This window comes from Girardinichthys multiradiatus, chromosome Y (assembly GCF_021462225.1).
Source record: "Girardinichthys multiradiatus isolate DD_20200921_A chromosome Y, DD_fGirMul_XY1, whole genome shotgun sequence".
NCBI lineage: Eukaryota > Metazoa > Chordata > Actinopteri > Cyprinodontiformes > Goodeidae > Girardinichthys > Girardinichthys multiradiatus.
Genome location: NC_061818.1, coordinates 34,540,890 through 34,567,940, shown reverse-complemented (window position 1 = coordinate 34,567,940; position 27,051 = coordinate 34,540,890). Strand labels below are relative to the sequence as shown.

At 38.5% G+C, this 27,051-nt stretch overlaps 1 protein-coding gene across 1 annotated transcript in view; it reads right to left on the bottom strand.

The window, feature by feature from the left end:
* Positions 1–6,933: 6,933 nt before the first annotated feature.
* Positions 6,934–27,051, bottom strand: part of LOC124865036 (tumor necrosis factor receptor superfamily member 16-like) — a 36,851-nt gene continuing 16,733 nt past the window's right edge. The window contains exons 4-6 of the mRNA XM_047360033.1: positions 19,952–20,186; positions 17,449–17,651; positions 6,934–11,027 (exon numbers count right to left, since the gene is read on the bottom strand). Of these exons, the coding sequence (XP_047215989.1) occupies positions 10,975–11,027; positions 17,449–17,651; positions 19,952–20,186 (491 nt within the window). The 3' untranslated portion in view covers positions 6,934–10,974. The remainder of the gene's footprint in view (positions 11,028–17,448; positions 17,652–19,951; positions 20,187–27,051) is intronic.

Below are 27,051 nucleotides of genomic sequence, written 5' to 3'. Positions count from 1 at the left end.
CCAGTTGTTTCCTGTTAAATTTAAGTTAAATTTATAGAGTATTGATCTGGTCAGTTAAGTAGTAGAGGGGGTTGTTAATCATTGTCAGCTGTTTTGGTGTTAATGAAATGAACAACAGCTACACTCAAGGGGCAACAGTGAGACGACCCCAAAAACAGGAATGGTTTTGCAAGAGGAGACCACAGACGTCTTTTCCCTCCTCATTTTTTGACACAGACAGTCTAACTCCACCAGGATTTCTCATCAATATGTGCCATTGCCCGAAGGTTTGCTGTGTCTCCCAGCACAGTCTTAGTGCTGGGAGATACAGCACTCAGACTGGAATCTCATGGTGGAGATTCCAAGAAACAGGCAGTTACTCTGGAAGAGCTGGAGAGGGCTGGCGAAGGTCCTTAACCCGTCAGCAGGACCGGTATCTGCTCATTTGTACAAGGAGGAACAGGATGGGTACTGAAAAAACAGTACAAAGTGATCTCCAGCAGGCCACTGTCTTGAATGTCTCTGACCAAATCATTAGAAACTGACTTCATGCATGTAGGGCCCAACGTACTCCAGTAGGTCCTGTGCTCACTGCCGCTGAACTCAACTACCATTTGTCAGAAAACCCCAGAATTGGTAGGTTCAGCACCAGTTCCCTGTTCTTTTCACAGATTAGACTTTGGACTTGGGCCCTCTGTGGGTTGATAATTTTAATTTTCTTTAAATGATGTGGCATCATTTTGCTTCTAGCACATTTCTCATTCCATATCAGTATGGATATCTTGCAGGATTTTTTCCAATTAAAATCTGATGTGTTTTCAAAGTGTCCCTTTTTTGAGCATATTTGCTTGCCCAAAGCATGCTTTCTGATTGTTGCTAACTCAAAGGCATGCTCCTTTTAACCTTTCATTGCTTTCATCTGCCACTTCAAAATCTTTTATTGTAACAGAAACATATTTTGATTTTTGTCTCTTCCACCTGATTAAATTAAAATTTTTGTTTGTTGGTTGCATCCAGGACCTCATATGTAAATCAATCTGAAAGGGGTTAAAATGTCCTGGACCAAGATAAATGTGCTGTTTTTCCCACAATCTGAAGAAGTACTGCTACAGGAACAGCTGTTCTTGGTCTTTGAATCATGTCAATTAATGTCTGTGGAAAAAGTTATCGATGAAGATAAATGAGACACAGAGAGGGAGCCTCCTGGACCCGGGAAGTTTAAGTGGTGATAAAATTGTAAAGGACCACAGTCCTGGTTTGTTACACAGTCACATATGGTACTGCTTTTAACTGTGGTTTGGCTGCGGCACCATCACTTCATTCTTTCTGGTTTCAGAGTTTGATTTTTATTTGCTTGACTTTTTTTTTTTAACAATGCATTTTGGATGTTTTTGTGCAAAGGAGAAGAAGCTTCCTAAGTCCAGGATCAGACTTTGGAAGCTTTTGAACAGTTACTTAAAATTTTGAGGTGTGGGTTTAACTTTTGCAATGATTAAATTTTTGGTGGTTTTCAATAACACTGCAGTCTAGATTCTGTACAGCATAAACTGATTGTGTCGATAGATTTAAAATACAGTTGTTAAATATATCTTAAGAATGTTAAGAAATACAGGCTGAGGCTTTAAAACCTTGAACAACATTAATGCCACTGTTAAGTATACAAGACAGAGATGACGCCACCACCAGTCTCTTAGTGTAGCTTAGCTTCGTGTTGCATCCTGTAAATATTTTTCTACATTATTTTCTTAGATACACAGCATTATTTCGGTTCATTGCATTAGTCTATTTAATTTTCTTAAAACATTTAATTAGTTCACATATTCTGTATATACCCTTTGGTTAAGACCTTTTCTGGGTGACGCCCTAGGTCATCAGCTATAAACACAAGTGTAGTCGAATAGTTACCCTGTAGGAACAATTTCACATGCCACACCAAGATCTCATTTTTGCAGCAGGTGAATAAAAAATAACCTAAATATAATCTGATAGCATCAAGAAGGCTAAAAGAAGCACTGTATGTTGTAACCGGCCTCTCTAAATGTTCTTGCAAGTGTGGTTGTCCTGTGTGCTTCTGTTGCCCAGTGAGGTCCAGAATGTCGGGGCTGGAGTTTTGGTGTGTGTATTGTTTGTGTTTTCATTTCCTAGTAGGCGCTGATGTGTTGCAACTGTGGTGAGACAGGTGTTACCCATTCCAGGTGATTGAGCCTGGAGTACTTAAGCAGGAGGCAGCCTGCATCTCGTCGCTCGAGTATTAACCTCAGTGGTAGCTACTCAGCCAACCTACGCTCCGAGCTAAGTACACTTTGTCTTCGACCAGGTTTAACCACTCTTTGCTTTTTCTAGTGAACTCACCGGTGACTACCTGGAGGATACCCAGGCTGGCCCCGGTGGCCTAACCTTTAAGCTACCTTCGTTCCTGAGGTCTCCTAAGGATATATGCACCTACGGATCTACAGGTCCTTCTCAAAATATTAGCATATTGTGATAAAGTTAATTATTTTCCATAATGTCATGATGAAAATTTAACATTCATATATTTTAGATTCATTGCACACTAACTGAAATATTTCAGGTCTTTTATTGTCTTAATACGGATGATTTTGGCATACAGCTCATGAAAACCCAAAATTCCTATCTCACAAAATTAGCATATTTAATCCGAACAATAAAAGAAAAGTGTTTTTAATACAAAAAACGTCAACCTTCAAATAATCATGTACAGTTATGCACTCAATACTTGGTCGGGAATCCTTTTGCAGAAATGACTGCTTCAATGCGGCGTGGCATGGAGGCAATCAGCCTGTGGCACTGCTGAGGTCTTATGGAGGCCCAGGATGCTTCGATAGTGGCCTTTAGCTCATCCAGAGTGTTGGGTCTTGAGTCTCTCAACGTTCTCTTCACAATATCCCACAGATTCTCTATGGGGTTCAGGTCAGGAGAGTTGGCAGGCCAATTGAGCACAGTGATACCATGATCAGTAAACCATTTACCAGTGGTTTTGGCACTGTGAGCAGGTGCCAGGTCGTGCTGAAAAATGAAATCTTCATCTCCATAAAGCTTTTCAGCAGATGGAAGCATGAAGTGCTCCAAAATCTCCTGATAGCTAGCTGCATTGACCCTGCCCTTGATAAAACACAGTGGACCAACACCAGCAGCTGACACGGCACCCCAGACCATCACTGACTGTGGGTACTTGACACTGGACTCCTGGCATTTTGGCATTTCCTTCTCCCCAGTCTTCCTCCAGATTCTGGCACCTTGATTTCCGAATGACATGCAGAATTTGCTTTCATCCGAAAAAAGTACTTTGGACCACTGAGCAACAGTCCAGTGCTGCTTCTCTGTAGCCCAAGTCAGGCGCTTCTGCTGCTGTTTCTGGTTCAAAAGTGGCTTGACCTGGGGAATGCGGCACCTGTAGCCCGTTTCCTGCACACGCCTGTGCACAGTGGCTCTGGATGTTTCTACTCCAGACTCAGTCCACTGCTTCCGCAGGTCCCCCAAGGTCTGGAATCGGCCCTTCTCCACAATCTTCCTCAGGGTCCGGTCACCTCTTCTCATTGTGCAGCGTTTTCTGCCACACTTTTTCCTTCCCACAGACTTCCCACTGAGGTGCCTTGATACAGCACTCTGGGAACAGCCTATTCGTTCAGAAATTTCTTTCTGTGTCTTACCCTCTTGCTTGAGGGTGTCAATAGTGGCCTTCTGGACAGCAGACAGGTCGGCAGTCTTACCCATGATTGGGGTTTTGAGTGATGAACCAGGCTGGGAGTTTTAAAGGCCTCAGGAATCTTTTGCAGGTGTTTAGAGTTAACTCGTTGATTCAGAAGATTAGGTTCATAGCTCGTTTAGAGACCCTTTTAATGATATGCTAATTTTGTGGGATAGGAATTTTGGGTTTTCATGAGCTGTATGCCAAAATCATCCGTATTAAGACAATAAAGACCTGAAATATTTCAGTTAGTGTGCAATGAATCTAAAATATATGAATGTTAAATTTTCATCATGACATTATGGAAAATAATGAACTTTATCACAATATGCTAATATTTTGAGAAGGACCTGTACAAGTCTTGACCATAACCTGGAACTCATTCTGGCTGGCTGCTCCTGTACCTCAAACTTCGTTGTGCTCGCTCATCCCCACCTGTCCACCCTCCACCAAACCGCTAACACACCGCCTACCCGCCAAGTACAAGAGTCTCTGGATCTAAGTGAACTTTGGACTTACCGTCTTCGTTGTCATCATTATTTGCTCCAGTCCGTGTGCCTCTCCTCCTGGCGGATAACCACTTCCCACCTAGTAAGAGACATTGCGTAACATTATGACACAGAAGGCACACTACCTCCCTCACGCTGACCGCTGAAGATAGGCACCTGCCACCATGGCCATGAGGATGATGAAATGGGTATGGATGAATGGAAATGATTCCATAGTGAAACAGAAAACATTGCAACAGAAAATAGAAACAAATATCCTACTGAAAAGTACCTTCTTGAGGCAGTCAGGTATGAAATTAAATCTAGCAACAGTATTTATAGTTTTGCTGGTTGTGGTTTTTGGTCATCTTTCTCAGATCACCAAAGAAAAGAAAAATAAAGAAACATTGAAATTATTTATTGCAAACTGGATCCAAAACCCATGAAGCAATGCTTTGTGGACCTAGTCAACATTAAATGTATCTTTGAGCAGAGCTGTAAAGAACCTAACATCAAACAAATTAAGTGTTTATGAAAAATAAAAAGTGTTTTATTGCAGAAAAAAGTGTCTGGCCCAGGGTGGTATTCATGCAAGAACAGCTACTGGATCAGAGGCACGTTGCACATAGTTCAGCAGCATAAACACTTTGTCATCTAAACTCTGCTCTAATGTGTACTATTAAGAGTCTGTGGACAAGTTACATGCATAGTGCCAAATTGTAATAGCAAGATAAATCTTTATCTACAAGGCAGCAAGTTTTTTTTAATTAAACCCCTTACAGTCTATTCTGATGGTTAGCATGTAATGAATATGCAGTGATATGATGTGTGTGGCAGTCTGAGGCAAATTCACAAAAGTTATCTATGAGAGTTCAATAGACCACAATGTTTTTGGCAACAGGTTTTCACTGCTTCTTTGCAGTGCCAAAACTATACGAGCACATATGTAAAGAACATATACTGCCAAATCCAAGATGTCCAACACACCTAACCCTTCATGTTAAAGACAAGCACAGGTGATAGATGATTTTTGTACATATTAGATGAGCATTAATCCAGTTAGAACATAACCACTGCGCCTGATTATTGTTTTTCTTTAATGGCTTGAGAATTGGTAAAAATCTGCAGCACAGGCAAATTTTGGACAACATTTCTAGAAAGCGTGCATTCCTTCACAGCCATAATGCATCACTTTGTGTCAGCACTGCACGGCTCTGCATCAACTCCAGTGAGACAGAAGTAATGAGCTGAATCAGTACTGCTACTAGCAGATTGCAGGGAGAGAACCCATGAACAGCCAACAAAGATACATGTTCTCTTGGTATTTTGGGGCAGGCAAAGCAAGAAGGTAGACAGAGCTAGAAAGCCTTTTCACAAGCATTTAAGTCTATACACAAATATGGAGAATTAATCTTGTAGTCCTTTTAAAAGAGCCACAATTTAAAGTATAATCTTAGTCACACTTTCAGATTACGTTTGCTTCCAAACAAAAACGTACAAACACATAAATGATGTACTTATTTAAGCATGGCAACATTTTCCAACAGATAATAAAATCACAAACGTTGCAATTTTGTCTTCAGTTTGCTAAGCATGTGTGCACATTGCAACACCTGCTGTTGGGGTTCTGATCAGTATCCTGGTATGGACTCTTACCTCATCTATTTAACTATTAGCACTGTGACACAAAACATTTCCTGTGTTGTTTGATAGCTGCAAGTGGCACAATTCCGATTTTTTTGGAGGCAAAAAACTCGGAATTGGGCTGTTTAGATTGCCATGAAAAAGACAGATATGGGTAGCATATGGGTGAATTTGGGCAGCATTTGCCTGCTGTGTGAACACAGGGAGAAAAGGCTTTTTCTGGAAACTGTTCCAAACAGGCCATATTTATTCATTCTTGCTGCAATTTTTCCGAGCATCGCACAGTCTGACCTTGGAGTGAATGTGCTGGGAAATTGACTCCTAGTAAGGTTGGCAACTGTCTGAAAAGTTTTATGCAAATAACTTTTCTCACTGTACATTTATGTACTTTAAATTGTTTAGAAATGTCCTCATAATGGTTCTCTGAACAATATTGTTCATTGCTAAACAATAAAATGTTTAACTCTCCAGTAAGACAGACAGAATCCTAATTTAAGGGAGGTGGTAAAGCTTGCTGATGATCAATTATTTAGTTGCATATGATTAGCAGCACCTTGATGCTGCTTTCCCTTCTAACACCTATGGAAGCAGAAAGCCTGGGCTTGGTTTCACTTCCTATTTGGCCTGACAACATTGTCAAAAAATACAGATTTAGGAAAAAGTAACCTCACATTTATTTGTGCATTTAAACACAAACATCTCAGATTACCAACAAATAAAAACTAGACAAAGGGCGCAATTAAATCTTTTTTATTGTGGCTTCATTACTGTTCACTTGCACACATTTCAGTTGTTTTTCCCATTTTAAAGCATGTTTTCTATCTTGTATCAACTCTAAGAAATTCACATTTACACAATGCATTTTACATTAGTAGCTAACTACGTAGGACATTCAGCTTTTTGGGTGAACCAGGTCCTGATGTGTCTGTATCAAGTAATATAATCACAGAGAATCACAGTGAGCCTCCCCATAGACATCACTATACTGCAGATTACATGTCCAGACGCCTGTATAATGGAGGTACATATTAAAACTACTGTATATGCATTAAACCTGTACAGTAGCATTCATTTTGAGAGTTTCAAAAAGAAAGTACCTGGTGACAGGTTTGTTTCCAAAATGCTACATGACCCTATTATATCATATTAACATACAGTATGTGTTCAGTGGCAACCTGTTTGTAATGTAAGTCTTTATAATGGTGCCAGGTTTTTACAGTTTTCTTGAGTCTCCAAGGCTCCATACTTGTGACTTCAATTGAAAATCCTTCATTAGTTCCAACATATAAAAGAATGCACAAAAAACATAAGCAGAATGAATGCAACAAAACAAGGAATATAGTTAAAACATCTGAACTCAAAAAACACTGGACACTGTACACAGGCACTTGAACTGTGGGACACTCTTTGAGTGCAATCATATTATATCTAATAAGTGCTACAAAATAACGTCACCTAGAAAAAATACTCATTCCAAAATTGTGGTTCCCTTGGTAGTAAAAACAAACTAAAAAAGGAAGGACAAAAACAATTTTTACCAACAGAATCAGGGCAAACATAAAAGCTATTCCTTTGAACATGTCTTGCATGTTTTTTCTGTTTATACCCACGCTGTACATTCTCACAAAGTGTCTCACTTCACAAGCTGTTGGGGAAAGAGAATACGTCAGCTTCAGGGAGGATGAGTGCACTGCTGGAGGGCTGATTGGACCTCGGGGGAGAGATGGAGTTGAGGTATTTCTTTTTTCTCCTTTAAATCAACTTTCTGGTCAGTCATACAAACTGTAGCAAAGTCTGCTTTAATGTCAGTGCCACAGCCAGAATCAGGATCAGGATGAATCACTCCGGCTCTCAATAAAGGATTGAATCATACACTTCCCTCTTTGTGTGTGTGGTCACGTGTTCAAACCAACATCTGCTACAGAGCTGCAAACTACAGCAGGCTACAGTTTGCTTCCATTTATTACGCTGCAATGATTCATGAATCCAAAGTGAGGAGACCAGGAAGTTTAATTGTCTTGGTGTGTTTGTGAACATGTTATTGATCCATGCAGCACCACACAAGATGTAATGACTCATTTTCACTGTTTTCTTCCCTGTGCAAGACATTTCTTATCTATCACTAAACTATAGAAGCGCCGCTAACAAGCAAAAACATCTTTTGTCTCTTGAAGATTTTTGTATGTAATCACACTTTTGCTGAGATTAAAATTACAAGACTGATACCTCTTGGATAATGTTGGTGAAAATGAATGTGTCACATTTGGAAGTATTGTAAATCAGAGTTGTGCAGATGCTACTACCACACATTGATTTATTACTTTTTCAAAAAATAGCCGTCTGGTTATTTCTAGATAAATCTATGTCAATCCGAACAACTAGTATATAAGATATAATGAGGTGATCAGTCTACTCATTCAGGACTCTGCAACTCTAATGCTATAAAACAAATGTTTTTACATCTTTCGTACCTAAAAGTATCAGATCTATAGACAAGCGCACATTCTTATGATACATATAGGTCAGCTAAAACCTGCTCTCCCAACTAGCATAGTAAACAAGGCAAACATTACTGTAACTTGTTCAGTTTAAGTGTGAATACTGTTAGTACAGAATGACTTTACCTTTTTGTACATGTATATTTTCTTAATGTTTTTTTGTGAGCTTTACATGCTAGTGCAGTGGAAAGGTATTTGTCCCCTAACAGATTCAAATGCAAAAAAAAATACATTTGATTAATTTTGTCTGGCAGATTCTATTTAAGGGTTTGTTTGAGTCTAGAGGGCTGGGAATGATCAAGCTGGGGCTGTATAGTGAAACTGAACCATTACAAAAAAAAAGAAGAAATGCTAAAAGGGGCAAATGCTTTTTCACAGAACTGTCGGCTAACTGTTTAAAGGGACGGTTTGTCATTTGTGGTGAGGTTATTAGTTATTAGCCTTTAAATGATAACATTTAAGAAACCTGGATTAACTGTTGTTGTGATTCAGGCAAAAGGCCAGTCAGAGTGAAGCATTTTCCAAAACAGTAAATAAATAAATTTTCTTTGTTTAAACAACTACCTTTTTCCTTCTAAGTTTCCACCAGCAAGTTACTGTGATTTAGTTTAATTACCACAATCCATTTCGCAGTCCATTAGTATTTCGGCTAATGGATTGGGGACCAACAAGATCTTTATTGTAAATGGTCATGAATGTTGGTTTATATAACAATCAAATGTGACAGAGATGTAAAAGCCTTTAAAATAGCCTTTACATTAACTGCTCTGAAGTTTTTAGGCCTTGAAAAGTTTTAAGGTGGCAGATATCCAATTTGTTTGGTATCACTAGCTGTTAGTTTGATTGCTCATTGAAAATAATCTCATTTCCTTCAAACCAAGGGTCTCAACAAAGCTGTTTTACTGCAGGTAGGGTATTAACTGCTTATAATTTCCACACAAACCCAATTAAAAGATGGCAGTTTGTGCTAAAAATATTTGTCCTGATATGTTAGGGCAGTACAAAACTTGCTTAGTAGGCAAGAAGAAAAATCTGGTTTAGTACCCAAATGTATGTCACAAATTGCTCTGAAAATAACAGGATTTAAACAACCAAATCAAAGCATTTATTTCTCTGTTGTTTATTTCAATTTTCCAAATGTCCATTTAATCTCAGTCATAGTATAACAAGTTAAATCCTGAGAATCTATGTTCCGCTGTAAGCGATAAATGCAGTCAAGCTTGGCTACAGTATGTGTCATTTACATGTTATCTAAGCTCACTTCTATAGTTACTGCAAGCAGCAGAAAGGGGGCCATATTTAAGAGGCTGTCCATAATAAAAGATACCACCAAGCCCTAAAAGTAAGCCTGGACTAAGTGCTTATTTTCAATTGGGAAATGTAGTAGATGTCAGTGGGTTCTGACTTAGAAGAGGAAAATAGGATGTCACACTGAGGCTTCAGCAAGAATCGCATAGCGCGTAGAGAGTAAATGAAGCTAAAACCCTGAGGTAATTACTACCTGCCTCCTAGGTAAGCCATGTGTTGTTGCTTTGCAACAAAGCAGAGGCTGTATGCCTTCCTGAAGGAGTAAACATATGAGGGTGGAAGTCCCGGCTTCCTCTGAGGGGTGCCCCAATTTTTGGCTTTTGTGGATGGGATTTCTCTTGCAGAATTTATTTTCCAGTCCCAAGCTCATTTAAGCAGTTTAATTAGCAGTCATGATTCTTTTTTGTTTTTTTGGCTTCGCTAAAGGCTTCCCCCCCGTTTCTCTTCAGACGACTCATCTTGGTGAGTCAGCTCCACAGTCCAGAGATGTTCCTCTCATGTTGCACATCCAGGCTTCATAGAGCAAAAGTGAAGGCAGCCTGCTGATTAAGATATGTAACTGAAGCCACGAAATGAAAGTACCACAAACATGATACCAACGTTATGAACATGAAGTTGCTGAAATACAATCCCTGGAGGCACTGCTAGAGAGGGAGCTTGTCTACACATGAAGAGATGTCTAATTATTCAAGAAAACGAGTTAATTATTGTGCAGGCTAAATAAGTGAAGTCTCATCAAAACATGACTCGCCTGGACGAGTCCTCATAGCCATTCTCAAACAATGAAACAAACATTTCATTTAAAAATTGGTCATTGAATGATACAGTAGGAAGAGATTTCAGGAGAAACTGGGAATGACTCATGGCACCCCTGCCACTTTTTGTATTGCTGATGTCAATGTGTGTCAAACAGAGTTAATCCTATGGAGAAGGACTGTCAGTGGGATGCCACAGACAAATACAGGAGGGGAAAAACTGTACTCAAAGTAAAGAGAAATAAAATAATACAAACGTTACATGGCAGCTGAACACGGACTTAAAAGTAAAACTGAAAAGTTAAAAGGGTAGTATGCGTTAAACTGGCAGCTCCTAATAACTATGTTGCATGTCATTATACTGGTTCTTGTGTTTGATATTGCCATAGCTGTTGTGTCCAGGCACGATATATGACAGTTTGACTCAACATGCAGGGATGAAGAGTCTCAAACAGTTGCCCCAAGCATATTGGAAGGTCTGTGTAAGTTTTTCTGTGGCCACTTGAATTATGAATCAACGTCTGTTTTTACATTCTCTGCGTGGCACCCCCTTCCTTCTGTTTCTGGACCCTGCCATCTCTTCTTCATCTTCTTCAGACTTTGGGTGGAGGCGAGTCAGGCTTGGGGCTTCCATCCACCCTCACCACTGCAAAGAGGAAATAAAGAGAAATACATCATGGAAAAGAAATTTGTCACTTGTGCCATCACAGTTTTATCCCGAAGGCTGTCTCTTATAAACAATTCACCCTGAAAGGGGCCCTGTGGTGTTATGGATCCATCCGAACCACTTAAACTAAAGTCATTAGCTAGATGCGGATGGGAAACAAATGCTCCCTTTTCCCACAAACCTCTTAACCTGGTGTATATTGAGGGGAGCCAAGGAAACGCTTCAGGAATGAAGAGACGATTCTGAGTGGACCCCAAAGTGCAGTGGGTGTTTGCTCTTCTTTATCAATGCATCTTTGTGTCAGGGAAGAGCAACACAACCAAGTGTATCTTTAACATTTTGAGAAAGGGGGGTACCTTTCTCGGTCAGCACTCCATGAAGCATCCAAGAAAAACTTTGAACACAGATTTTATCACGATATCTGCCCTAAGATTAATAAGCCAGACCATTTAGCTTCCTCCCTGCATCCGCAGTCATTCTGACCAGTGATGGCCAAACTCCAGCACTTACTTCCATACAGTTTAAACCAGGACCCTGCTGCCATCATTGGAGACAGAGCAGAAACACTCAGACACTAGCCAATGCACAACTATCTATGAACTGGAATGCATACTATGTGGGCTTTAATTCAGCACTTTCTCTTTTGTTTTTCTAATTTTCTAACATGTACACCTCATTTGAAACTGCATCTAAATGTCTAAATAGTTCATAGAAGTTTACTCTAAGTTTAGTATATATTTGGTTTAAAAGTGAATGTTTTTTTGGCATCTAGAATTAGTTTTAGCCATTTATTTAAAGTATAAAGTAGTTAATCAAGTGTTTTACCTCACTGTGTGCAAATAATATACACATTTTAGACTTTTATGCATGTAAATAATGCTTTTATTACTATTGCAATAACTATTAATAACTATAAATAAAATGTGTATTGTTTCCATCCATCAGTGCAGTATAAATATACAAATATCTTGTCATATTCACCACTATTCACAAATTTTTCTTTTGCCGGAAAAAATACAGACTATTTTTCACATATTAATATTATTACCACAACATCACAACTGAAACCAGGATGAAATGAGTAGAATACAAAATTAAAAGAAGCTGTCCTTGAGCTTTGGTTTATGCTTTCCACCATTTTTGTGTTGCAGTCTAATGTGGAGAAAGCTTATGACTATGATCCCCAAGGCAGTTTCTGGTTGGTGCTACAGTATGGTGTGCCATGAGGACTCTCCGGTCCTTGTATTCTAGAATTGCGACGCTCAAGGTAGGAGCAGGTTGGTATAGCTCTGTTACTTTGGACAACAGACTGGAATGGAGATGCAACTGTGAAGCCGTCTACAAGAAGGGACACAACAGACTGTATTTCTTGAGGCATATTAGGACCTTCGGTGTTTGCAGCAAGATGCTCCATATCTTCTATAAGTCTGTTGTGCACAGTGTGATCTCTTCTGCCATCATCTGTTGGGGTAGCAGCATCAGAAAAAAGGGACTTAAAAAGCTCGGCAAGCTAATAAAGAAGGCTGGTTCTGTTCTGGGGACTCCTCAGGAACCTCTGGAGATCATTGGGCAAAGAAGGATTCTTCTTAAAATGAAGCCATGAGTGCCTTGCTGCAGTTGCCAACTAAGTGTGAAGCACCCAGGATGACAGCCAACTTCTGAGGGAATATTCTCCGCCAAAAAAGGTGGATTGCTCCCTTTGGGATGTTGGTCAGTATTGCCTGTGTGGTAGCCGCCCCAGTGTGAAGAAAGAGCTGAGCCAAAAAGTACGGCTCTCAATTTCCTTGTCTTTCTATGTTCCATCCCATCACCTAGGACATTGAGATATGGATCATAACTGAAAGAATCAGATGCTGGATGCAGGTGGCTGAGATGAGCTTCCTTCATAGGATGGCTCAGCCTCAGTGATAGGGTGAGCAGCTCCGTCATCTGGGTTAAGCTCAGAGTTCAGCCACTACTCCTCCGCATCAAAAGGACTCAGATGAAGTTGTATGGGGATCATTTAATGAAATACTTTCAAAGTTACTTTGAATGCAACAGCCTTATTATTTAATAATTGTTAAAAATACACTGAAAGCTATTTTGTTAAGCAACTATGAATATAAATTCTTTCTTTAAGGGATAGATATTTACTTCCTCCTTCATAAATGTTATCACAGTGCTTATCATGTCTGATGTCTGATTCTCTTTCACATCAACTAAAAAGTCTATTAAATTCTCATTGCATAATCAGGAACTAGTCAGTATCAAGCATTATTTTAATGATGAAATCCCTCTACATTAGGGCAAATTCAGTGGACGCAGGGTCCAAAGGTATTTTAAGTTTCTATGTTGACTATTTTAACTTTTTCACTTGATTTCTTTACAGAAGGGCAATCTTAACATAAATACTCGAGTTTTGCTCCTAATGCAAAACCAGTCATGAGTCACCTCATGACTGGAGTCACCTATTCCTGAAACTGTATTTTGCCATGAGACAACAATATTATACAGTAAATGTATAATATTACCTGTGATAGAGCTCCTGCTTGCAGATCAGATTCTAAAACTTAACCGTAAGTGTTGAGGGAGATTCTTCTGTATCCTCCTAATAGAGGCTGTCTGTGAATCTGAAATCTCCTCCTTTTGTATTCATTGTAAAGACATTTTATAACAATTTCCACAGCTTTACCTTGAGAACCATGATGATTTTTCCTTGATCCTAGTAAAGGTCAGTTGGTTTTATTCATATTCTAGTCTGGAAGCCTGCTGATGTTCCATTTTCAGTCAGTTTTGGAGCTTTAACACTAATCTTTACTCTACATTGTTTACATCAAGATATTTCAAATTGTTTTCGAGTGAGCTTTTATTCGGTTTTTTGGAGGTCAAATGTAGCACAGGGAAGCATTATAGAGCATTACAGCAAGGCTGAGGCTCTTGTTTAAATTTTAAACACCATCTCTATGCATGATTGGGAAGAGTGACGGAGTAAAGGAGAGTGTGAGGGGCGAAGACAGAGGGTGCAGAGATAGATGCCTCTTTGACGAGCTGACAGAAACGAGGCCAAGTACCCTTAGTGAAAGATCTCTCACCCTTCGGCAGTGACGCATGCAGGGAATGCCCCTTTCTGAAGGTTGTCAGTCACAGCCAGGGACATTTTCTCTGCTCTATTTCTTTTCATAAAAGCTTATTTGACTTGTGATGAATGGAACTGTTCCCAATTCTTTTACCCAACAGCAAAATATGGTTCACTGGAAACAGGAAACCCCCTGTGATTATAATGGATTTATAGTGAAAATTCTGTGGCGCCCCCTTCTTTACTGTTTTAATAGACCCAGTTGGCTGTGGAGGAATCTACGGCCTCCTCTACAGCTTTTCCTGAGCTTTTCCTTCTTTTTCAAACCACTTTCACACAGACAAGTGGTGCTAAATGCCAATTATCACCTGCTAAACACCAATGCTTACATCCGACTTGTAAAGCCAAAGAGACCAGGCCTGGATCCCATCTCCTAACACTTGCTAATGAGACAACAAGTTAACGAGGGGACAGGGTTAACCAGTGAGACACTGATTCAACCAGTGCTGAGCCAATCTTCCAATATAAATTCCTTTTTGGTTTTGCTTTGTTCTTCTTGACTTGAAAGAAGGAAGGAGGTTTTTAGACAAAACCCAAACTTTACCCTTTACCCTAGTTCAGTATAATGGATTGGTATGCGATTTATCTTATAATATTGTCTCTGTGTAACAATTTCAAACACCTGACACAATTTAAATTTGAAGGAAAGCAAGATCAGTTTCTTTATATAAAAACCCTCCTTAGCTTATGTCTACATATCAGGAGAAAATGCTTTTTTAAAAGGATCTTTCATTTTTTAAAGCGGAGTTCTAGTAAGAGCTTTTTATCTATATAAACTATATTGCCAAAAGTATTTAGTCACAACACCAAATCAATGAATTCACGTGTTCCAATAACTTATATGGGATAAATTAGAGCGAAAGCTAGTTTTCTCATCTAACTATGAACACACTCCTACACCTTGTGGAAGATGTTTACAGAATAGCTAAAGTTCCTAATGCAACCATATAGGTTAAGAATAGGTTTTCAAGTTCAGGTACATGTAAAAGAGATGTTATTTCATGAATCTTTACAATTCAGTCTGCATCAAATGTGCAGCCCAATTCTGTCCTATTCTGGGTGACCCCTTTTGTAGCCAAAGGGGGTTCCCCAGGGATGATTCCTGGAGCCACTCCTGTTGTTTGATGGAGGAGTATCAATGTCCATTTCCATTTTAATGCTAAAGGTGATATATTCTGTTACATACATGCCATATCAGGTACTTTATCTGCTCTAACCATCTTTTCATACAGTTGACATGTGAACATTGTACAACCCGGTTTTCATTGCTAAAAAACTATATGATGTTCCAGTTCAACTCTAAAGGGTTTCAAATGTAAAATTGTTTACCACCAACAGAGTGTCTGATTACAAATACCTAAGAATCTTAAAAGATTCCTCTCTCTAATGGCTACATTCCTTTCCACAACTAAAATCGAGAAATGTGTTAAAAAGCGTGAAAAAGAAGTGCAGAAGAGTGAGGAAGTTACACAAAATGGAGCATCACTGCATAACACAGTTGAAGTACTCAAATGTTTTAATTTTTGCCAATAAACAACCACACATCTACTCTACATATTTTATAACAAAAACACCTATTAAGTAAAAAAAAAAAAAAAACAACAATCTGTTATCTGTCTACAGCCATAGACAGAGAGAAAGGCTTCAAGACCATGTCATTAGAAAAGTAAGTGCGTCATCTGTATATGCTAGTGCTTCTCTGTTTTAGCGAGCATGACTTAAAAGGCCCTGTTTGTGTCAGTGAAGTGTGTTTTAAAATTATATATTTTCTTTAACAACATTAGAAAGGCAGATTGTGATTTATGTTCAAAACTTTCAAGATTTGTATGTTTCTGGCTCTAAAATATGATGATTTTTGCCCATTAAACAATGGGTATGAAGATAACTTAAACTAACTACCGTAAAATGAAGTAACACCCCAAAAATACAGAGATCAGTCATGTCAAATAGACACAAAAGGGCTGCAAAATAATTCTAATTAAACAAGAAAAGCCAGTTTAGACCTAAACAACCACAGATGAAGGTAATATGACAAATAATGCATACATAACCACGGAGGAGTGCAAATGACCAAAAGATAATACAAAACAAAGCACAAAACAAGTGGATAGACAGCAAAATTGGGGTAAAATAGGAGAAATGTAACTTGGTTAACATCAGAAATACAAAATGTGAATCAACAACAGCAAAACAACCATGACGTGATGGAAGAACAATGTTCAGCGCTGCACTCTGCAGTTATTTTGCACAAACAACCTCAGGATTTGGTTTGCTGAGAGCTAAGTGTAGGGTCTTTTACATGTATGTGTTTAGCGCTGTTGCATAATCTTAATGCACAACTGACAGAAAGCTAACAAACTACAGTACCGAAAACTTAATCTATGTTTATCCCTCTTAAAGCACTCCACCGATAGAAGCAAATTGAGTGCTTAGTAAATTGCTTTATTATAGATCAGCAAAGTGCATAATGTTGGTTCCGTGCCAGAGTTCATTTGCTGAGTTCATCTTACAAAAACCTTTTTCAATTTTGTCTGGCTTGATGACGAATCAGACCTTAAAATACTTTCTAAGATCCCAAGAGGCAAATATAAACTAGTGAAGACAGATGTACATCAGAGATTGGCAATATGCACTTGTGCTTAAATATTATACCTGACATATAGAGTAAAACCAAAACTGTTTCAAATATCTGTCAAATGTTGATGGTTGGGACTGAAAAAGTTTACAGAGAAACTTATGCCTTTGAGGTCTGCATCCTTCTCTGCCTTTTTTTTTCAACTTTCCTGATGTCTAATAGATCATGCAGAGCTTACCAATCAGCCTTTGGCAGCTAAATGCACAAATCAGTCCTGCTCTTATTTGATATATTCTGTTTGACCTTAATCCACCCACAGAAACACATTTTCACTCAGAAGAGAATGCTTGTTCCATGCTGAGAACGCCACAACCCTTCACAGTGGAATTTCTTGATGTAATTGACGATGACTTTCTTTGCCATCTTCAATATCACAAAGTAAACAAGGAATGTAGTGACTTTGGTGAGCCTGAGGTTTCTGTAATAAAATGTCAGGTATTACAAAGTGGAATGGTGCCTTCAGCCCATTTTTTGTGAATATAGCCAAAACAACCTCCGGCATATGCTATCAAGGCAAAGAGAAATCTGTTTTTTAACCTTATTAATAAAAGCTCAGTGCACACAATGTGTAAGAACTCAATTTCAGAGTACTATTATTTGCCTTTCATCTAAGTTGCTGAAAATGTTTTGGTGCAAATATGAAAGCTTACCAATTTGCTCTTGTGTATGTGAGCGTGATGGCAGAGGCTGGGCTTCAGCCTGTGCGTGCTGCTGCTGTTGCTCCTGCAGACTCTGAGTGTCTACTGAGATGCCGCTGTCGCTGTGCAGCTTCTCTCCCTCCGGTGTTACCATCTGGTTGTTTGTAGCGGCGCGGTTATTAGCTGCTTGCTTGTTTTGCTTGCAACTATTCCAGCTGTTAAATAACAGAATACAAGATGGGACTTAATATATTATGAAATTTGATTAAGGTTCTTTGTCAACATCAGCAATGTTTTTTCTTAACCTATACAAACAAAATTCTCATAGTATAAAGGATGTAAAAATTAACATTTTGCATGACTTTTATAAGGAGTGACATCTATACAACATCACAGCTATTAAGGCATTTGTCTACACTTTCATTTAAGAAACAGATTAAATATACTGCTTTATACACTGATTTGAGCAAAAATGATCTCTGCACTCTGCAAATTCCCGACCATCCGCTATGTTTGCCAGGAAATAAATTAGTTATAACACCACAGAACATAACTTGCACATGCACGAACAGCACAGACATGTTTATTTTGATGGGTAACATCATCTTTCGAAGAGCAAAATCTCCATGTGATTGCAACTACTTCACAACACATTTTCCATTACTTATGTTGCAGTACTCATGGCAGCACTTAATGTTGTCTGCTTATTTGCTATTGAGTCACAGAGGAAACAATTCTAGCTGACAGACTCAGGCATCGTTTTTAGCTCATTCAGGGGGAGTTCAAGGCGTTCCCAGGCAAGAGGGGATGTGAACTCTCTCTGGTGAGTTCTTTGTCTGCCAGATATTCAGTGGAAGGTGCCTGGAAAACCTCCTGTAATAGGCATCCAGGAGAAATCCTTATCAAATGCATTAACCGCCTCAACTAACTCCTATCGATACAGAGGATCAGTGGCTCTGCTCTGAGCTGCCCCTCTACTGATAAAGCTCTTTACCTTGTCTCAAACAAAGAGCCTGTCCAGCCAAAGGAAGACCATTTCAGATGCTCATAACAGGGATGTCATCTGTGCAATAGGGTAATCTATGAACAAGTCAATTTGTCAATTTGATGTCGTTGAACTTGTGACAATAAACAAAAGGACAGAGGTGGGACCAATTCATTACTAAGTGCCTTAAGTCACAAGTAAGTCTCAAGTCAGGTCACAAGTCAAGACTAACAATCCCCACTTCAAGTTCAAGTCCTTTGGTGTAAAGTTCAAGTCATTAACAAGTCATAATAAGATATCCCTAAACACTCAGCTGGGATAAGCTCCCTAACCCAACTGCCTTACAAAACCCTAAATATGATGTAGCAGAAGAAAATTATTGGATGGATGAAGGCAATCATAAAACAATTTTTAGATAACAATAAAAAACCCAGATTACATGGTAGTGTCATAATTCCTAACACCATTAACTAGTTAGAACTATTATTCTTTAAATCTGTGAACACAACAGGAAAACATGCTTCAGTAGTGCTAGAAAGCATGACATTTCTTTGGGGGGGAGGCATTAATGATGTGAGATAATGAGTAGAAATATCTTATTATTACTATTATTATTTTGCTTGGTAAATGTTTCACTTTATTGAGAGCATTAAGTCATTTCAAGCAAAGGGGCTCAAGTCCAAGTCAAGTTAAAAGTCATCAAATCTGTGACTGAGTCTGACTCAAGTCAAGTCATCAAGTCAAATTTCACACCAAAGCAAAAAGACAATTGTTGCTGACCTAAAAATCTTTATAAATGTAAAATGCTAATTCTCTACCCCTGTGTTCAGTGTGCCATCAAAATGACTCAGGCATACAAATTTTATAGGTTTGATTAGATTTTTTCTCATTTCTATGTAAGAGTTAAATAAATCTACAATCATGTAACTTTTACAATGTATGTATAAGCTTAAGCTGTTCTCTACAGTTGCTTGTGGTAAATATAAATAACTCACAAATCAACAATAAAATATTTAGGAGATTTTGAATAAAAGTGCAGTTAACACCTTTGTTTGGGAATGACATTGAGTACATATGGAGCAAATGTGTGTGGCATTCAAATTTCCCTTGGATGGCACGTTTTAAACAATCAGTGCATCTAATCAGCTTGTTTACTTGCCTCAAATGTGCTTCAATTCGAATTTGTATCTGTAGGAGGAACTGGTTTTGCAGCTACATGTCCTTATTATTCTGTGATCTCTGTAATGCATTAAGTTTTGTTTTTTCTTCCTTTGAGAAAAAACCTCATTATGGCTCTTTTAAAGAAACTGATCAAAGCCACTCCAGCAACAGCTGAACTAAATATTTCTATACATTACATTGTTTTTTTTTTCACTGAATATTTCCTGTGGTAACATTCGTGCTAATATTGCATCAACCTTAAGAACCACCCTGATATCTATAGCTGTACACCCTTTCTATCATGAATAACTTAGTTCCTGAGGTACAATTCTGTTACCGTTATTTAGTACAGAAAAGCTTTTGACTGACCTCTTAAACACAATGAACGCCACCAGGCCAACCAACATAGCAGCCAGGATAGAGCAGTAAATAGGAATGAGCTTTTCGTTGAGGCCGCGGCCAAGAAAGTGAGGAGCACCGCCGCTAGAATTGGTTGTCTCTCCACTTGGCAAAGGGCTGTTGGAGGCACCCGGGAAGGGGTAATCAGGGAAGGACGATGTTAACAGATCATTTGTGGTAGAAAGGTATGTAGGAAGGTTTGGATCTGTATGGATAGAAACAGAAGGAAATAGATTAATAAAATTTTAAGGCAATCCATTTAGTAGTCCATTTCGTAATCTGTGGCTCCTCCAGTAAAAATGTGCAACGCCTTTAAAAAAATCATCCTTTATTATATCACCACACTGTCATAGATCAATAGCAACCATGCACCAAACATTTAACTGAAAGATTTGTTTTTTATTGAAACCATAATCTTTGGACAGATTAGATAGTGTAAATCCAAGAATGAATATGTGGAAAAGCAACTCATGCTCACCATTAAGCATGGAAAATGATCTGTGATGCTGTGGGGCTGTTCCTCTTACCAAGGCCTTGGTAACCTTCTTAAAATTCAAGGCTTGACAAATTCTCTGAAGGACCAGAATATTTTAACTTTTGTTTGCTTATTTAGAAAAACTGTCTTCAAGTAATTCAACAAGAAAATTATTTAAAATATGTTGCCAAATCAACAAAGAAATAGTTCACCAGAACAAAAATTAACCCTCTCATATTATTATTTAAATCTCTTAACCTAAATCATATAGAAAACTTGTGGGGTGAGCTGAAGATCAGGGTGCATAATAGAGAATCAAAGATGCTAGACTGGAAATGGAACAGTCAAAGATCCCTCTCTCTGAATGCTCCAACCCTGTGAAATACTATAGAAGATGACTAAGTGCTGTCCTGTTGGCAAAAAAAGTGTTCTACAAAGGATTGATAGCGATGTCACCAGTAACTGTGCTAGAAGTGATTTAGTTAAAACAAATATTTCTTAATGGACTTTTTTTCCCACACTGAACAAATGAACTCAAATGAAAGGCTGGATTTTTCCAAATTTTCCCAATGTGATACCAAATGGATTTATTTCAAGTCTCTTTTCACATCTTTATCAGAAATGCCACTAAATGTGTCTGCCTTGTGTTTTCCATACAGGAAAGTGAAGCATTCCCAAAAGGCCGGAGTACCCGGTGAGAACCCACGCATGCACGGGGAGAACATGCAAACTCCATGCAGAAAGACCCCCAGTTGGGAATCAAACCCATGACCCATACTTACGTATTTAAATGTATTTTTAATCAACAGTTGAAACAGGTTAAATTGAAATCTTGTTTAGATGACACTTTGCAGAGTCCCCAACCAGATGTCTGATGCCACTGCACACATGCTGCAGCTGCTTCTGATAGACAGATGGGCTCTGAAAAAGTTGCTGTGAGCAGGAAGAAGGAATGTTTCTCAGCACCAACGGGAAGGGGGGGGTCATATTTATGACATCAACCAGCCCAAACCAGACCTGGCATGGGCCATGCACACCGGGTCTCTTCTCATCACATGCTGATCTGTGTGATGTCTGCACATTGCATGGCATTAAGGCCATATGGATCCTTGAAAAACAGAGTGTGGGGCTCTATAGATGTCATCTTTCTGGTCAAACTCTTTGCTAAGACCAGAGATAGTGGCAGATCATTGTGCTACTGAAGGGGTCTGGTTTCTATCACTGTAAAGCCTGCAAAGAAGTCCATTTCATAGATTTTCCTATTTCCTCTTCCTCTCTGTGTCCCTTTAATGAATCAGTGTAATTCCCTATCTGGGTGTTGTACACCAACAGATATTAGTCCTAATCAGTTCTCTCCTACAGTAATGTCATAGTGCTTACCTTTTCTGAAACAGTGTTAGTAACTCTGCGCTGATCCTGTAAGATGGTCCCAAAGTTCATTTGATTATTTATCCCCTCTGGGAATAGTAAAGAAGGTTGAGAGGAGTACTTGTCAAGCCAAAACCAAAACCTTTTTGAGCTCAGCTGACAGTTGGGGAAGGAGAACGTGAAGCCTGGTTCAGATCTGAGCTTTAACTCCCAGCAGAACCTCGAGCTGCTCCTCATTAGCTTTGTACTGGCCTCTCACTGGATTAATCCTGTGGTGACCCCCAAGGCTTCATTCAAGGCCAGAGACTGGGGGACTCTCCTTTCAATACTTTTGGGGTTGTTGAGCATTATTCGAACTATTAAAGGCTTTTGACTGGTTGTGTAGTTTTAAAATTTAATAACTAGTTAATAATATGCAATAATGGTGATAATAACATTTTGTTGTTATAGTTATATCACTCTTTTCCAATTGAATAAAGCCTTCAAATTTAAATGCATGGATGAAGTGTGTGCTCTGCTTTTATTCCCCTGCACATAAAAACTAAAATTAGAAACATCTTGTCTCGTTGTGGTGCAGAAAAGCTTGTGTGTGCATGTGTGTGTGTATGTGCAAAGCTAGCCCAAAACAAATCTCAGGAAAGACTAAAGCTGATCCAAAAATGATTCAATGTTCTCTAAAGGATTGGCTGCAAGGATGACATTTCTCCAGTTTAAGTTTGTCCTAATCGGCTCTGAAGAATTCAATTTTTAATTTTTATTGACATTTAGAATTCCTAGTTAGAAGTGGATTAATATATAAACCAATCGGTTAGGCTGATATATAAAATTTTTCAGTTCTATAAAAGTCCCTCAATGATCAGTGCAGTGTTGCTGTGGCTTTGCAGTTATTAAAGTTTTGAAAAATGTAACACTACAACCTATTGGCAGTCATACTAGCTACAAGCAGACTCCAGTGTAGGGTCAACATGGCAAGGCCTCTTTGTATGGCTGGATTAACAGGCCTTCCATCAACTGTGGCTTAGTGACCAATTTTTTAAATATTGACATTTGACATATCAAACCCTTAAAAAATGCAACTGTGTAGAAAGATTTGTAATTACCTTATGCTGATGATACCCTGCTTATAACATAAACTGTCACCATAAATCAATAAATACATTTTTGTTGCTGTATAATATTCCCAATACTTTAATCAACTTTTACTACTAATAACCAAGATGTTTTGTTTTCACAGTAACCAGGCACCCATGCAAGATCAGAATGAAAGACTGAATGTGGATAATGTTTTGATACAATTGATCGGTTTCTTTGACTGGCTGTACACAGTTCCAAAAGCGTGGAAAACATTAAATATGGACTGAACTGAAATAGAATATGTACTGTTTTTCTTGAATGAAATCTTCCTAACTACTACTACCAAATTCACTTGTAGGTGTTACTTGATGAAGAATACACTAACTGCAAATTAAATAGTTTTGTTAGTTGTATAGTAATCAGTAAGTGGTTTACATTCACTTTTATTTGTTTTGAAATACGCATCAACATCATATTAAATTTTAACAAGAGCTTGCTTGATATTGAAAGGCAAAGCATATTCAGTTTGGATCGAAGGTTGATCTCAATCAGTTTATGTTAACTTCAGAGAGAGCAGAGAGCAGAGAGAGCAGAGATTAATTTTATTTGGTTTAAGACATCCTCTTCTTTAAATGTGTCTCCACACGTGTGCACTGGTGACAACTAAAATCTCATACTGAATAATTGAGCAGAAAGTGTGCTTCAAAAAACATTGTCCTCCAAAAAACAATCATATGTTTGACAGTTTTCACTGATGTTGCCCCAAAACAGATAAGTAAGAATCAACACAGTGTTTTTAATATTAGAACAAAACTCTTACCTCTACTAGTAGAGTAAGGTAATAGTGACAGAGCTACTTTGTTCCAATTTTTGTCTAAAATTAGAGTCCCATTATATTTGTATATTAACTGAGCGGACCATCTCATGAAAAAAATATACTTGGGATTATTAACATTGTGTAATTGATTACCGTGATGACTGATGTGGAGCAAAATAAATATACTAAGTGGACCATTACAGCTGCTGCCTGCACTTATTTTCTGTTTTTATTGACATGACAGATAGTAAAGCTTCTCCACATTGATTTGTTGCATAATTTACAAATGGTTCTATGTTAAATAGTCCAATGGGATCCTAAAGAGGAGTTTATGTAGACGTGGATTTTAAAGTTTCTAGTTGTAATTAAGTGTGCATGTTGAGAAGTCTGTTAATGCAGCGATGACGAGGCAAGCATAGCTCATATAAGGTGGTTTAGTTTCCTGAATAGTGGAAACTATCTCTCAAATGGCAAAGAGTAAGCACATGTGCATGCCATACTTAGAAACATGCAGAATGCAGAGGGCTATTTACAGCTACACTATTGATTTGAACTCGTCTGAACGGAGGGATTGTTTAGAGAAGTCGAAACATGGGCGTCTGTATTACATGCATTTCTTGACCTTTCCTCGGATGTAGTCAGGTTTCCTTAGCTCTGCCATACATCATCTGGCTAATGCCGCTCCTGGTAATGGTATTAGCAATGCAACATGAGCTTGCAAATAGAATAAATTGTGAATGGATGGTGTGAAAAATAAAGACTTGGAGGTGTGCAGAGAGTCTAACTTCAGGCTGAGTTTGTGAGAGAATGTCTTGTCTCTACTTATAGTATGGGCTTTCTCACAAGGGCTTATCATCATCCTGTATTTTCACGAGTACTCAATGAGTACTCCTTCCACACATAAGCTGTACAAAAGTCTAGATGCATCCATCACTTTCTTATGTTCTATTTCTTAGGAGACAGACTTTTTTCAAAACATTTAAAACCGTTTGCACCAGTAATTCTTTGAGCAAAACATTTATTCCATGTCACCTATTCAGATCTGTAAAGACCTGCTGTTACTTTAACATTTCACGCCTGCCAGTGAATTAGAATAAAAATAAATAAATACACTATTTAAATCAGATTTTAGTTTTTTTCTTCAGTTTAAAAATGTCCTTGTGCAACATGTACCTAAATGCTCACCTGACTTTTGCCTTGCCTTAAAGGTTTACTAAATCAAGTTAATTAATTTAAGATGCTGTTTTCCTTACAAGGCTAACATTGGCATCTGATTAACAGCTTCTGATTCAGCAGCTGGGTAAAGGTTTGCTTCATTTGCTGAACTGCAGTGATGGTAATGTGTTTTCTACATGAAAGAGTTAACAGTCGTTTAGGAGACGAAAAAACAACTGAATGGTTGTTGATCAGTTTAGATTCTTTCACAAGGACAAGAGGAACACCTGGCAGGATGAAAACAAATAATTGTTTTTCAAAAAACCAAGGTAGCAGTAAATATCTCTTGTCTCCAGATCAGAGCCATTGTTATTTGCATTTTGTGGCCTCTAGGCACCAAAAACAACCAAGAAATGCTGCTGCTTGGGCCTTATCAGTTCATGAGGACTTGTTAATTGTGAACAGAGTCTCTGCTTCATTTGCTTTGACAAAAATGTTATATAAAAATAAGTAATTAAAATACCATCAACCTAGAAAACGTGGACAAAAGGGAAACATTGAAAATGTGTCACTAATTTAAATGAATGAAGATAGGACACTTAAGATCCAGCTTCCCACCATTTCTAGTTCTCACAATCTTATTTTTGTCTTTACAAATACATTTTTATCCAACTAAATGTTATTGATTTATGAGAAAATTGAATTAAATTATTAAATTGTGAAAAGGTGTTGTTTTTTTCCACAATTAAAAGGTTTACAGACTAAATTAGTGTCGCATGCTTTTATTGCAAGTGAACAAAGCTGCACTTAATCTCCCTGTCTGTCATGTTGATGGTAAGTTCTTCGGATGGGGTACGTTGTGTAGGCCTACTCGTATTGTATTGTAAGGGTCTGTGTTTCTGGCACTTTTGCGCCAGCATAGTTTATAGTGATGTCTGAATTTAAAGATTAATGAGCAGTTTGTGCTCTATGACTGGACAGCATATCATTAATTGTAATCTATATAGATTAACATAAAACTGGAAAACTTCAGTAAAAAAGTTGACGTCTACCCCATTAAATTTACGATAATGTAATTTGCAGCCTGCTGTCGATGATCTAAAACAGCAACCCTGCACCACATGCTTTCATAATCAGGTACAGGGACTGGTCCCTGGTCATAAGAATACGAAAAGTCGATAGAACTAATCAGAGAGCATCAGAAGATCTGGAAAACTCTAGATCATGACCACTTTAAAAAACTGGATTAAAAAAATTAAATTGTTGCCTTTCACAAAAGAAGCATTGCCTGTATAAAGATTCTGCTGAGATGGTTTAAAACGTTTGCACTATCCGCACACCTCATGACTCGCGATACATTGTCTCCTTTTGACCAAAATAACTGATCTCCTCACAGCATGTTTCATATAAGCTTGAGTCAACACAGAAGGTTAGCGCACAGGATGCTGCGTCTTTATTGCTCCTCTCTGATTTTTATATTTCTCCGCTCTGTAAACTAAAACACAGCTGGCCGCAGACCAAAGCACAGGCCTGAGGCTGCAGGGGCTTCGCCTTGCTTCTCAGCTGGAACAGAGCAGGGGCTTAAAGGTGGTAGTGGACCTTTAACAATCCCAGTTTGGCTTCAGCAGGTTTAAAACACTCATGAAACAAAATAAAACTAGCCTGGGATTTTATGAGAGTAGAGCTACGTGGGCAGAGGGGATGTGTTTATTACTAGGGTGTGGACACAAGAGCGAGGAGGAAAATGATTTAATTTTTATGAGCCACTGAGGTCTTTATGGTGAATTTAACCCCAGGGTCTATCACAGAGGTTGATGTCTTGGTTTCTACCAGTTCAGGGTGGAGATGAGCAGCTATCAGGCACAAAAAATGTACAAAGACCTCTTTATCAGCCACCAAACACTCTCCCTCTGTCTCAGCTGAGCCTCTATCACAACTGCCTGGCGTTCATGCAACACACATACACTCATTCTACAAATTATTCAAGTGAGCGCTCTGTCTTCTGTTTGGGACCGTTAATAGAAAGAGTGGAGGGGAGGGCAGACAGAGAAGCTAGAAGAGAGAGAGGAGGGGGTGCAGAGGAACAGAGAAGCTGCTGTAAAGTGCTCTGATTAGAAGGAGTAATTATACTGCAGCAGTGGAAACACTGAATGCACACTGGACAGCTTCCATCACTCTACT